General features: G+C 45.1%; 1 protein-coding gene across 1 annotated transcript in view; it reads right to left on the reverse strand.

Moving 5' to 3' along the window:
* Nucleotides 1–12,510, reverse strand: part of LOC134451392 (inactive N-acetylated-alpha-linked acidic dipeptidase-like protein 2) — a 303,318-nt gene that overhangs the window by 60,801 nt on the left and 230,007 nt on the right. Inside the window, exon 11 of the mRNA XM_063201830.1 lies at nucleotides 8,747–8,839. Within this exon, the coding sequence (XP_063057900.1) occupies nucleotides 8,747–8,839 (93 nt within the window). The remainder of the gene's footprint in view (nucleotides 1–8,746; nucleotides 8,840–12,510) is intronic.

Raw genomic sequence — 12,510 nt, forward strand, 5'->3', positions numbered from 1 at the left:
ACAAATGCATAAAGCTTCCATCAGCTTCATTTGATTTCCATTTGTTTTGAACAGGTTTTTTCCCCCCAACTCTGTGCTGTATGGTCCCCCCTGAGGTAGATCGGTGAGGTGTGTTCTGTATTAGGCAGTAAAATGTAGCCTTTCTCCCATAGGTAATGCCTTTATGTAGGCATAATAAAAAATGCATGATCCAATAGGTCACAGTTGGCAAAAAAAGCTGAAAGTATTTCACGTGTTGCAGTACAACATTAGTACATTACTAGAATAAGTAAGTAGCGTATGTAGGTGAATGTAAACAAGAGTTTCTGTAGAAAATACCAATAATATCTAATAATACGTAATACCCATGTGCAAGTCACTTTTCCAATAGAGTATGTATGTATACGGCACACATTTACCCTTCGCTTTACTGTATTATCCACTATATTTTCTGCCGTCCTTCAGGTTTTTTTGTTTTGTGTGTAGTGTATGAGTCTGTTCAAATACCTGCATGCATCAACAGCCTACACTCCATGCACTAACCGGTGCATACCATGAGGATTCAGTATAAATACACATATCAATCAAATCTGTCACGGCCCAGGAGAGAAAGCTTGCAAGGCTTGGCTCCTGCGCTGGTGCTTGGCGCCACAGACAGATAAGATACATATGCTATACAAACACAACTATACAAATAAAGTCTGAAGCAACTAACAAGTAGACGTGGGAATTCTATTGTTTTCCCCCCTCGCCTCCCTGACATTAATTGGTGAACAAGCAAACGGAACCACAGGGACTTTCAAGCAAGGGTTCTAGAATGCTCCCCCGGGCCTCTCTCAGCCATGTGAGCCACTCTCCTGGTGTGTGTGTGTGTGTGTGTGTGTGTGTGTGTGTGTGTGTGTGTGTGTGTGTGTGTGTGTGTGTGTGTGTGTGTGTGTGTGTGTGTGTGTGTGTGTGTGTGTGTGTGTGTTTTGTGAGAGAGCAAGAGAGAGTATGTGTGTGTGTGTGTGTGTGTGTGTGTGTGTGTGTGTGTGTGTGTGTGTGTGTGTGTGTGTGTGTGTGTGTGTGTGTGTGTGTGTGTGTGTGTGTGTGTGTGTGTCTGTGTGTGTGTGTGTGTGTACAGTGTGGTATGTGTGTACATGTTGCCATGTGTAAGAGTGTGTGTGTTTTTGCGTGTGTGTGTGTGTGTGTGTGTGCATTACAGTCCTCGAATATACGCTGCGAGGGGACTCGGTGGGTTGCCGGTGATTGAGTGTGTGTGGGTTTGGGCCGCGCGTATGATCGATGCCAGCTCGCCATGCCAACTCAAGGGAAGCCAACTGGCCTCATACTTTAAAAATTAGCAACACAGAGAGCCCGCCTGTCACCTTTTCCCCCCTCGCTGCAGCCAAAACCCAGGTGAAAAACGAGCGTGGGGACCCGAACCGAGGTGAAGAAAAATGCCCACCGCCCCCCCCTCTCTCTACAAACACAAAGAAAGAGCCGAGCAGAGCATGCTTGCCTCTACCGTCCCCAGAGGGAACCCAAGGCAGAGAGGGAGAGAGAGAGAGGGAGAGAGAGAGAGAGAGAGAGAGAGAGAGAGAGAGAGAGAGAGAGAGAGAGAGAGAGAGAGAGAGAGAGAAAGAACAGGCAAAAGCCTGAGCCTTTTCATGACAGCCACTGCCGGCCGCTCCACTCCTCGCTCCCTCGCCTGCCTGCCTGCCTGCCTGCTTGCTTTCCTGGGGAGCAGCCTGGTGGGAATTTCTTTGTTCCATGGGAGCTGGTGCAGCATTACGGGGCTACTATACGCTTCAGCCCTGATCTCCAAGGCAGCCCCAAATCAATTAATTCCCCATCGGCCTCTATTGAACTCTGCGTCCCCGGGGTCGGCAAGTGTTACCTGCATCTGCACGCTGAGCTGCCCGTTTCCATTACTCTGTATTCTCCCACCTTCTGTTGCTAATGTCACCCTAAGATTATAAGAGTTTTTTTCTCCCCCCCTCACCCTTTCCCCACATCTCTTCCCGTAAGCGAGCAAACCCCTTGCCAAGAAAATTGGCACAGCATGGAATAGAAGAAGAGGTGGGCTGAAACTACAAACACACTTGCATGCACGTGCACGCTTACAGACACACACAAAAGCACACACACACACGCACACAAGCAAGCGCACACACGCACACGCGCACACACACGCGCACGCGCACACACACACACGCACGCGCGCGCACTAGGGGTGGTACGGTTCACAAATGTCACGGTTCGGTCCATATCACGGTTTCAAGGTCACGGTTTTCGGTTTTGTACGGTTCTGTTTTTTTTTTTTTTTTTTTTTAAATAAAATGTATTATATAAAAATTAGAATGAAAATGTAAGCTTATCATGGGTATGTTGAATTTGACTTCATTTAACCCAACTGAAAGAGGAAAGATATCAATGATTTTAACATGCTTCCATTTATTTCACAAAAAGGGAGAACTAAGTCCTAACTTTTAAGTTGACAAATATTCAAATATTACATACTATAACACATTTGACGTCTAAAAATAAAACAGCTGCACTCCTGTAGGCAATGGGACCATTAGGTCAGTGCAGTAGGCCTATGACTATTTTGGTTAATGACACACTGAGAACGAATTGGACTTTTATTTTGATACCGCTTTCTGCGAGTTTTGCGCTTATGAATCAGTTGCTTCCTATCATGAAACTGCCAGCCGTGAGAAGCATAGAAGTAAAATCAGAAGTCAAATTCAATTTTAAGTGAACAAGTGATAGGGTTATGTTATGTTAAAATGTGAAAGTTAAGGTCAGAAATAATTTTAAAAGATCGTTTTTTTTAGAAGTGTATGCACAAGAATGTTTCACAAAACTCCTGTGAAGCTGAGCCTTTTAAAACAGTCAAATTTTATTTTTGTTATAGTGTTAAACATCAATGTTAACTAGGCAACAGCACAAAGTCCCCTTCCGTCCATCAGAGTTTAACTGGCTACATATAATTAGGCCTACAGTTGATTGCAGTTAAGGACAGCGCAGTGAATCTGATGGATATGTTCAATTATCTCGCATTTTGCCGTCCGGAATCCCCATTCAATGCCACGTGGATATAGCCTACACTAGGCTACTGTAACGTAAGTCATAGTCTACTTTGTTCTGCTAATCCACACTGTCATTGTTTGTAAATTCATGTTCATTTAATTTAAAATGGTCAGCATAAAGGCTGGGAACAGTCACTTGTGCTAACGTGGAGAGAGAGGGGGGAGAGGGTGACGGTCGGACCGACCTGCACTTGCTTGTAGGCTACTGCAGCTGTCAACTGGCGCATGCTGTTACATTATGCCTTTCAGTTGGCTGATAGAAATCAGTCTTTCCACACTCAATATCCTACGTAGTCTTTGTGTTTTATGCTTGTAAAAGTAGTAGGATTTTAATAGCGTCGTCCGCCGGTGGTCACTCTATTTTTTTTTTTTTGAAACCGTGGGCACCGTGCGGTTGCCCACTACCCCGTTCCGTGACATGCAAACCGTACGGTCTCGGTTTGCAACGCAAACCGTACCATGCCTAGCGCGCACGCACACACACACGCATGCACGCACGCACGCACACACACACACACAGCATGGGATTTTGTGGGTACAGTGTATTTACATTTGCAAAATTGCAGCCAGCAACCTGTGAGGCTACCACACACAAACACATTCCTATACTGTAGTTACACCTTTTGTAGTCTGCATGCAACTCCTCGGGTGATGTTATTTGCATTTAAAACCAACTCCTACTCACTGCTTTAAGTAATACAGTTTGTGCTACAGAAATGGTTCCTGGTAAAATGTTTTGTCTCATGTTAACATTTGTACTACATTACTGAATATGGTAGAAATAAAATGACGTTTAGCTAACCCTTAAAAGTGTCTTTGAGTAGTCTTCATGTCAAGAAAATGAGGTAATCAGACTTTTTTCCCTTCTTTCCACAGTAAAGAACTGTTTATGCGGAAATGAAGCCAGATGGTCTAAAAATCACACCCATGCACATTCACTTGCAATAATTCTGTGCCTATAAGACAACACGCTGATGCGGAACAGCGGTTTACTGTAAATGTACCCACTGGCTCTGTGGATGTAAGAAATTATTCAGTGGATCAACCACTTTCTCTTTTTTCCACAGAATTTTTCAGAGTAACTAGAACATCTTGAAAGATTTTTTTTCATTTCTTTTATTAGGTGAGAAGCAAAGGCGTTCTTTATAGTGAAATACATATGTGGAATTTCACACAAATTTCCGTGTGAGTTTTTCTTTGCTCTTTCTTCCTATGTTCTTCTCCTTCCTCGCCAGATGTGCCTGGGTGTGTGGAATCCCAGGGGATCAGAATGGATCCCTTGATAAGACACTTCTGCTTTGTAGAATCATTTCTCCTCCATGTGAGTATGCATGCACACTCTATAAGGGGCATACCGGTACTGTATATGGGTGTGTGTGTGTGTGTGTGTGTGTGTGTGTGTGTGTGTGTGTGTGTGTGTGTGTGTGTGTGTGTGTGTGTGTGTGTGTGTGTGTGTGCGTGCGTGCGTGCGTGCGTGCGTGCGTGCGTGCGTGCGTGCGTGCGTGCGTGCGTGCGTGCGTGCGTGCGTGCGTGTGTGTGTGTGTGTGTGTGTGTGTGTGTGTGTGTGTATGTGCTAGAGGGTTGAAAAGCCATGCACTGCCTTTCAGTCTGTGCATATCAGGGTGCCACCCTCATATTGCACTTTTCTGCCTGTCACTCTGTATGTCTAAGCCTGTCTGCGGGTTTGTCAGTGTATCTGTGTGCCTGTGTGTGTGTCAGCCTGTCTCTATAGTTGTTATTCCATGGTTTTGTGACTTGGGCAGTCTCTGTGTGCGTGTGTGTGCGTACATGTGTGTGAGAGTCTGTCTGCATAGTTGTTATTTCGTGGTTATGTGACTTGGGCAGTGTGTGTGTGTGTGTGTGTGTGTGTGTGTGTGTGTGTGTGTGTGTGTGTGTGTGTGTGTGTGTGTGTGTGTGTGTGTGTGTGTGTGTGTGTGTGTGTGTGTGTGAGTGTGTGTCTGTAGGTAGGTTTTGTTTCATTGTGCGTGTGCACGTGTGTGTGTGTGTTTGATAGATATATAGAGAGCCTCCAGAGAGAGAGAGAGAGAGAGAGAGAGAGAGAGAGAGAGAGAGAGAGAGGCAGGAGACAGAGACAGAGACAAAGGCAGAGACAGAGACAGAGACAGAGACAGACCGCGACAATGACAGAAAGAGGGAGAGGTAAAAAGACATGGCAGCCAAAAAAAGGGACAGTCTTTTTTTCTCTCTTTGTTATTCAGTAAAGTTTTTCTCCCCTCTGCCCATTGTGTTGTGAAATGTGATGTTTTGACACTTTCAATTCTCTTCTGCGAATTCTAAATCAACCCTGTGGCTTTTTCTCCCCAAACTTTGGCACACTCTGACCGATTCCCAGCACAGTTAAGTGAGCTTGTGAGCGGCCTGTTTGAATATGTAAATGGCTATAGAGAGGAAGAGAGAAACAAGAAAGAAAGAAAACCAAAGTGACATCCTACTCATTTACTTTATCTGTTTTTTTTCCCATTCTTTCATTCTTCTCCGTCTTCTTTTACGGATATGCCATTGTTCTTGTGTTTCTTTGTCGCATCGCCAGACAGCTTCCTCCTCTCTGTGCAAATAATTTGTGGCGCGGAGCATTATCTCCTTGGCAGAAGACGTGAAGCCGTAACGACGTTCATATTTCTTTCTGCCACATTCTTACACGGGGCCCTCATCAGCAACCGGCAAGAAGGATGAAGAAAAGAAAAATTATGAGCACTTACGTTTTGGTGCCATCTTTTTTTTCGAATGTATTACCATCCGTGCTTGTGTGCGCACCCGTCTGTGTGTGTGTGTGTGTAGTAGTAGTAGTAGTAGTAGTATGTGTGTGTGTGTGTGTGTGTGTGTGTGTGTGTGTGTGTGTGTGTGTGTGTGTGTGTGTGTGTGTGTGTGTGTGTGTGTGTGTGTGTGTGTGTGTGTGTGTGTGTGTGTGTGTGTGTGTGTGTGTGTGTGTGTGTGTGTGTGTTCGTGTGCCTACGTACATGCATGTGTGTCAGAGCGAGCGTGTGTTTGTTTAACAGACAGACAGACAGACAGAGGGAAAGGATAGGAGGAGAGGGGAGGATTGCAGTGATGGCAGGGGGGGGGGGGTGTCCTCTTGTGTCTCTCTTGTTCCTGCCCCAAAACATGCAACCTGCCCTTCCCGAGGAGACAAAGAGCAGGTAGGCTGAAAAATGAGCTGTCAGGTTGGACTCCTCCACCGAGCAATCAGTGTCTGCCGGAGACGGGAGGAGTGACTGCTGGCTTTTAATGAAGTGGCACGCGGACAGGCCGCTGCGGACAGTGGCTTCTTCCCTTCCCTGCCCTGCCTGCCTCCGAGTGCAGGCACGCGGGGCTGAGGCCTGGAGACAGGAGGGGAGGGGAGAGGAGAGGAGGGGAGAGGAGACGGATGTGGCAGGGCGGTAGGGGTGGACTGGAGGGGATAGGGAGAGAGGAGAGGGAGAGAGTGAGAGAGGGACGGAAAGTGAGAGAGAGAGGAGAGGGGGAGAGAGAGAGAGGAGACAGATGTGGAAGGGGGTAGGGGTGGACTGAAGGGGATAGGGAGAGATGAGAGAGTGAGGGTGAGAGAGGGATGGAAAGTGAGAGAGAGGAGAGGGGGAGAGAGAGAGAGGGGAGGGGAGATGGAAGTGGAGGGGGTAGGGGTGGACTTGAGGGGTTAGGGAGAGAGGCGAGAGTGAGCGTGAGAGAGGGACGGAAAGTGTGTGTGAGAGAGAGAGAGAGAGAGAGAGAGAGAGAGAGAGAGAGAGAGAGAGAGAGAGAGAGAGAGACACAGAGAGAGAGAGAGAGAGAGAGAGAGAGAGAGAGAGAGAGAGAGAGAGAGAGAGAGAGGAGAGTTGGGCAGCATAAGTATTCCACCAGCACATCAGAAAGAGGGCTGACAGTGGGAGGACAGAGCGAGACAGTGAGGTTAGGGGGAGGGAGGAGGGGGGTCGTCAGAAAGAGAGGAATCTAGAGGAAAAGAGGGAGCGATAGAGCAAGAGAGCTGGAGCTTTGCGGGAGGAAGACAGACAGAGAGCAAGACGGAGAAATCAAGAGAGCGGAGATGTGTCTGCTGGTGGATGCACACACATGTACTTGATAGAACAAAAGACAGCTGATTGTGTGTGTGTGTGTGTGTGTGTGTGTGTGTGTGTGTGTGTGTGTGTGTGTGTGTGTGTGTGTGTGTGTGTGTGTGTGTGTGTGTGTGTGTGTGTGTGTGTGTGCGTGCGTGCGTGCATGAGTGTGTGTGTGTGTGTGTGTGTGTGTGTGTGTGTGTGTGTGTGGTGTGTGTGTGTATCTATGCCTGATAAACAGTTGTGTATTGGCAAAAACCCACTGTCAAAAGTCCACAGTGAGCCGCGCAGAGTTACTCTTCTCTCTAATGCTGCAGGCTTGATTCATTTTGATTGCTGCCGTGGTGATAACCCTGGCGTGAGGTAGTCATACATCACACCCTTCAGCACGCCTTTTTTTACTGTTCCGTCTTTTCCTCCACGGTCGGCAAGTTTGTTTCCATAAATGTCAAAATAAAATTAAGTGATTGCGTACAAATGGAAAAAGCCTGTAAATTTCTCATTAAAGTAAACCAAAACATAAGGCTAATGGTACCTTGGCACATTTGCTCAGTGTCTCTCCTCAGTGTATGTTTGTGCACTTTTAAGCAAAGAACAGATGTGATCAGCTGGCAAGCTGGCCCTGTGTGAAGCATAGGTAGGCGGAATAGGTAGGCGGATGTTGAATTGTAAATAATTGTTTATGAGTCTACAAACCATTACAACAAATTTGGTAACAACTGAGCCATGAGTTATAGAGTTGACTGACATGTCAATTTGGCGGACAAACTAACAAACAGACAGACAGACAGACAGACAGACAGACAGACAGACAGACAGACAGACAGACAGACAGAGAAACAGACAGAGAAACAGACAGAGAAACAGACAGGGTCAATGCGATAATAATATGGGACGATGGGTCACACAGAACAGGGCAGGCACGGAAAAGAGCACAAAACAGTCGCATAACAGAGTCAAAACAGAATGAAAATGGGTGGAACTTGACACCAAAGTGCTGACTAGGATGCCTCCAAAGGTGTCTTGAAAATCAGCCATCTTGAAAGTGCTGGCCTCCAAATCAATTTGTGTATCATTTTTATTGCCATACAAAATTTAGTCAAAATCCGTCCAACCATTCAAAAGTTATTGCGCACTATTAATTCAGTGGCAGACCGATGCATGCGTGGACCCACAAGCTCATGTGCAATCAGACGATTGGACAACAACGTGCCTCCAGCACCTTCTGTAAATGAAGGCATAATGAGACCTGTGCACATGTCCCATTAACCTTAACCCTACCGCTAACCCAAAGCTGACCTCCTGTAGCATGTTCACTCAGTACGTTCCTCTGTGTTTGATTGGACACATACAGTTCGATACTTAGGGGTTAGGGGCATTGTAACTGTAGTCAGGTATTACATTGAAACTTTGTTTGACTATGTACATTTGACTTTTTTTTGTGTGTGCATTGGAACTTTGTTTGGTTATGTCCATTGTGATTGCATTCTGTCTACATTGGGATTGTGTTTGGTAATGGGCATTGGAGTTTTGTTCATGTGCATTGGACTTGTGTACTGTTACGTGCACGAATGAAAAGCAGACCAACTGGCTCTCAAGCATCACACACCACCCAACCACACACACTGACACGCTGGCACTTACCTTAGCCACAGCTTCATGAAGCACGAAGGAAGGATCAGACGCCTTCTTAGCGGTCACATCTTGGGCGAAGAAGGCTTCGGACAGGAAACTTGTCTATAAATGGAAACCAGTAAAAAACAAGAGCAATCAGAGGTATCAGCGTGGACCCCTTGCCCATGTCTGATGCATGTGATGCTTGTTCGGCACCACCCTCGGGTGACCAAAAACACTGCAGGTGGACACACAGGCAGACAGGCAGACAGACAGGCAGACAGACAGGCAGACAGGGAAACTGCAACAACTAGCCTAAAACACTGTCCGAGTGACCAGGTAAAAATCATGTGTTGTTGACACTATGTAGTGCTATGCTATGCACAAAATTCAAGAGGAGCTACAGAATCCTTAAGATCTACTGAACCTACAGTATAGTTTAACTTTAGATACTCAAAGGCGTTCTGAGGTAGTGAAATACAAACATAATTTACACTGTATTCTATTGTGAAACGTCATTGTTATTATAATTGCATTTGCAGTATTTGGGAAAAGATACTTCACATTCAACCGAATAGGAAAAAGGGTGCCTTTCCACAGGCTGCATGTATCTGACTAATTAGGATGACAATTAGGATTTTGCTGATGCTGTCCGAAGGCCATAACAATCAGAACACTCAAAATTGTAGACTCTCTCCTGTTCTATGTGTCAGACAGACTGTGTGATAGATAGTCCCTTGTTAACCACCACAGGAGGGAGAGGATATGACGTGATCCCTGCAGTGTTTCCCAAACAAACTTCAATTGCCAATGGCACAGGAACATTGTTTCTGTCTGACTTTCTTTCTTTCTTTCTTTCTTTCTTTCTTTCTTTCTTTCTTTCTTTCTTATCTATCTATCTGCTGTAGCTGGCCAATGTTTATATCTGTCTTACAGGACAACGCCATCCATTGACAAACCATTGGACAAATCCTGGAAAGAAAAGTGTGCCTGACAACACAGAGGACAAATGGGTGTACTGTAAGGCAGTTAAGCCTTGCAGAAGCATTGGGAAGGGAAAAAGAAAGGGTGAGGGTAGGACCAGAGAATGTAATGATTTCCCAACAGTGTAATACTTTAATAATTTAATAATTAGTGAATGAATGAATGAATGAATGAATGAATGAATGAATGAATGAATGAATGAATGAATGGGTGGCTAGACATGCATATGTAGTTAGTTATCTATATGTGTATGTATTGACTGTCTTTTAGATTGAATGAATGACTTGAATGAATGGATAGGATGCTCTTTAAAATAAAAACAGTTTTTTATATTTTATTTTAAAAGCCCTTCTAGGGACGGGCATTGGGAATTAGCCAAGGCTATAAATGCTATGATGCTACTCTGTTGGGCTTGCATAGCCTACATGATGTGTATCTGTTGGGCTTGCATAGCCTACATGATGTGTATCTGTCCCTATCAAATAAACCAAACTGAACTGAACTGAACTAATAACTCGCAGTAATGTAACAATCACCTCATAAGTCCCTGAAATGCAATAAAACCTGAAAGTGTAATTCTGCCCAAATAATGTAATAAAGTGAATTTCCCAATAAGGTAATTATGCACACACTAATAACGCCCCATTCATGTAACGCTTTGTGACAATATCAAACGATGTGGTTACCCTTATAGTTTACAAATATTGCAATATAAAGTGTAAAGATAACCCATGCAGTTGTGCTGGTATAGGTAATGTAGGCCCTTTCTGCTGTTGGCATATCACCACCAGCATGTCTGTGACCTGAGGGAGCTGCCCTCGCCAGCTTCTCTTCCCGCCAACGGTGGGGGAAAAAAGTTTTCATCTTGAAAAAGATTCATCCTGATTTTAACCATCTTCTTAAGACCAACCTAACCATGAGTCACCTCTGGGATGACTCACTAAAGCGCCCACCCCCTCCGCACACATATGCATGCGCACGCACACACACACACACACACACACACACACACACACACACACACACACACACACACACACACACACACACACACACACACACACACACACACACACACACACACACACACACACACACACACACACACACACACACACACACACACACACATACACACACACACACACACACACAGAGAAAGAGAGTACATCTTTCCCTCTAGGATAAAGCAAAGTTCAAACATACACTAGAAATGCACACATGTGCATGTATGCTTAGCTCATTAAAAGCATTCAATGGCCTCACAACATAGACAAAAAACGGAGAAGAATAAAGATGTTCGATGTTTAGACAGAAGCGCATGCAGATTGCTATACACACGAGACCTGCATCATGATGTGATTGACAATAATACATGTAGAATGCTTTTAAATATATAAACACAAGAGTACAAAGTCTTTATCCAGAAAGATGCAGTGACAAAAGATTGCTCTTTGTACATGTAACTACCGGGAAATTACTGTTTCTATTTTGTTTGTGTAAGTGCACTCCTTTCCAGAACGAGACAAGAAAATCAAACAAGTTTAGATTGAGCCGATATGTTTCTGAGAGTTTTGATAGCGCCACAGGCAGCATTTTTTTTCTCAATTCTCCTCAGATGAAAGAATGTGTAGCAGAAAATGACTTAATGGCTAGTTTTACATGTCCAGATGTCAGAGTCAAATATAATTGGGCAAGACAGTGCAATTCATCTTTTCACAAATACAGCTCTGTACTGAAAAGTGCCTTTCATTTCACTGATAGCAAATCTCTACAGTCTGGAGCATTTTGAAAGGCATTATTTATGTTCGTTGTTTGCATGCAGCTAATTGGAAATGTTCCTTTCTGCTATGACTAGAAACTTCAATTTAAATAAGTGACATGTTCTGGCTAATAGGCGTTCCTTTCAGAAGATTATTAATTAGTCTAAGCTCTGCAGTCTGAAATGTGTGAACAAGCATAAACTGGCGGTCAGCAGAGGTGGACATGTTGATTAAGAAAACTACGGCATGACAAAACTGTGAGTAACAGAAGTGCCCTGAAGTACTCACGGTAACAGTGTGTGTGTGTGTGTGTGTGTGTGTGTGTGTGTGTGTGTGTGTGTGTGTGTGTGTGTGTGTGTGTGTGTGTGTGTGTGTGTGTGTGTGTGTGTGTGTGTGTGTGTGTGTGTGTGTGTGTGTGTGTGTGTGCGTGTATGTGTGCGCGCGTGTGCGTATGCATACACGTCTGCCCCAAAGTGTGTATGTGTGTGCCATTTGAGTTTCTCTGTCTGTTAGACATACTGTGCATTACTGCAGTGTGACTGCTCTTCCTCTATCTGCCTGTTTCTCTCTGGGACACGGTGTTGAAATCTGTGTGCATGTCTTCCGCTGTCTCCTACCACATTCAGATTTGTGTCTGCGTGTGTGTCATCAACATCATGCTGATGCATCTATTGCAGGGATTCTGTTTCAACTCCCCTAAAAATTCCTTCCATCCCCCTCCCCCTCCTCCCCACACACACAGACACACACATTTTTGGGAAGAAGAAGCATAAACAGCCATCCCACACACTGATGAAGACTGAAGAAGGTCAAACTCCCCACCAGAAGAGGGCCTCTGTGCCCCTGGAAAAGAGGAAATCTCTCTCTCTCTCTTCCTCCCTCCCTCCCTGCTACCCTTCCTCTCTTTCCTGCCTCTCTCTCTCCCTCCCTCTCTCCTTTCCTCCCTGCCTCTCTCTCGCCCTCCCTCCCTCTCTTCCCTGCCTCTGTCCCTCCCTCTTTCATCCTTTTCCCTGCCTCTGTCCCTCCCTCTCTCATCCTTTTCCCTGC

Source organism: Engraulis encrasicolus, chromosome 6 (genome assembly GCF_034702125.1).
Source record: "Engraulis encrasicolus isolate BLACKSEA-1 chromosome 6, IST_EnEncr_1.0, whole genome shotgun sequence".
In the NCBI taxonomy this organism is placed as follows: Eukaryota; Metazoa; Chordata; class Actinopteri; order Clupeiformes; family Engraulidae; genus Engraulis; species Engraulis encrasicolus.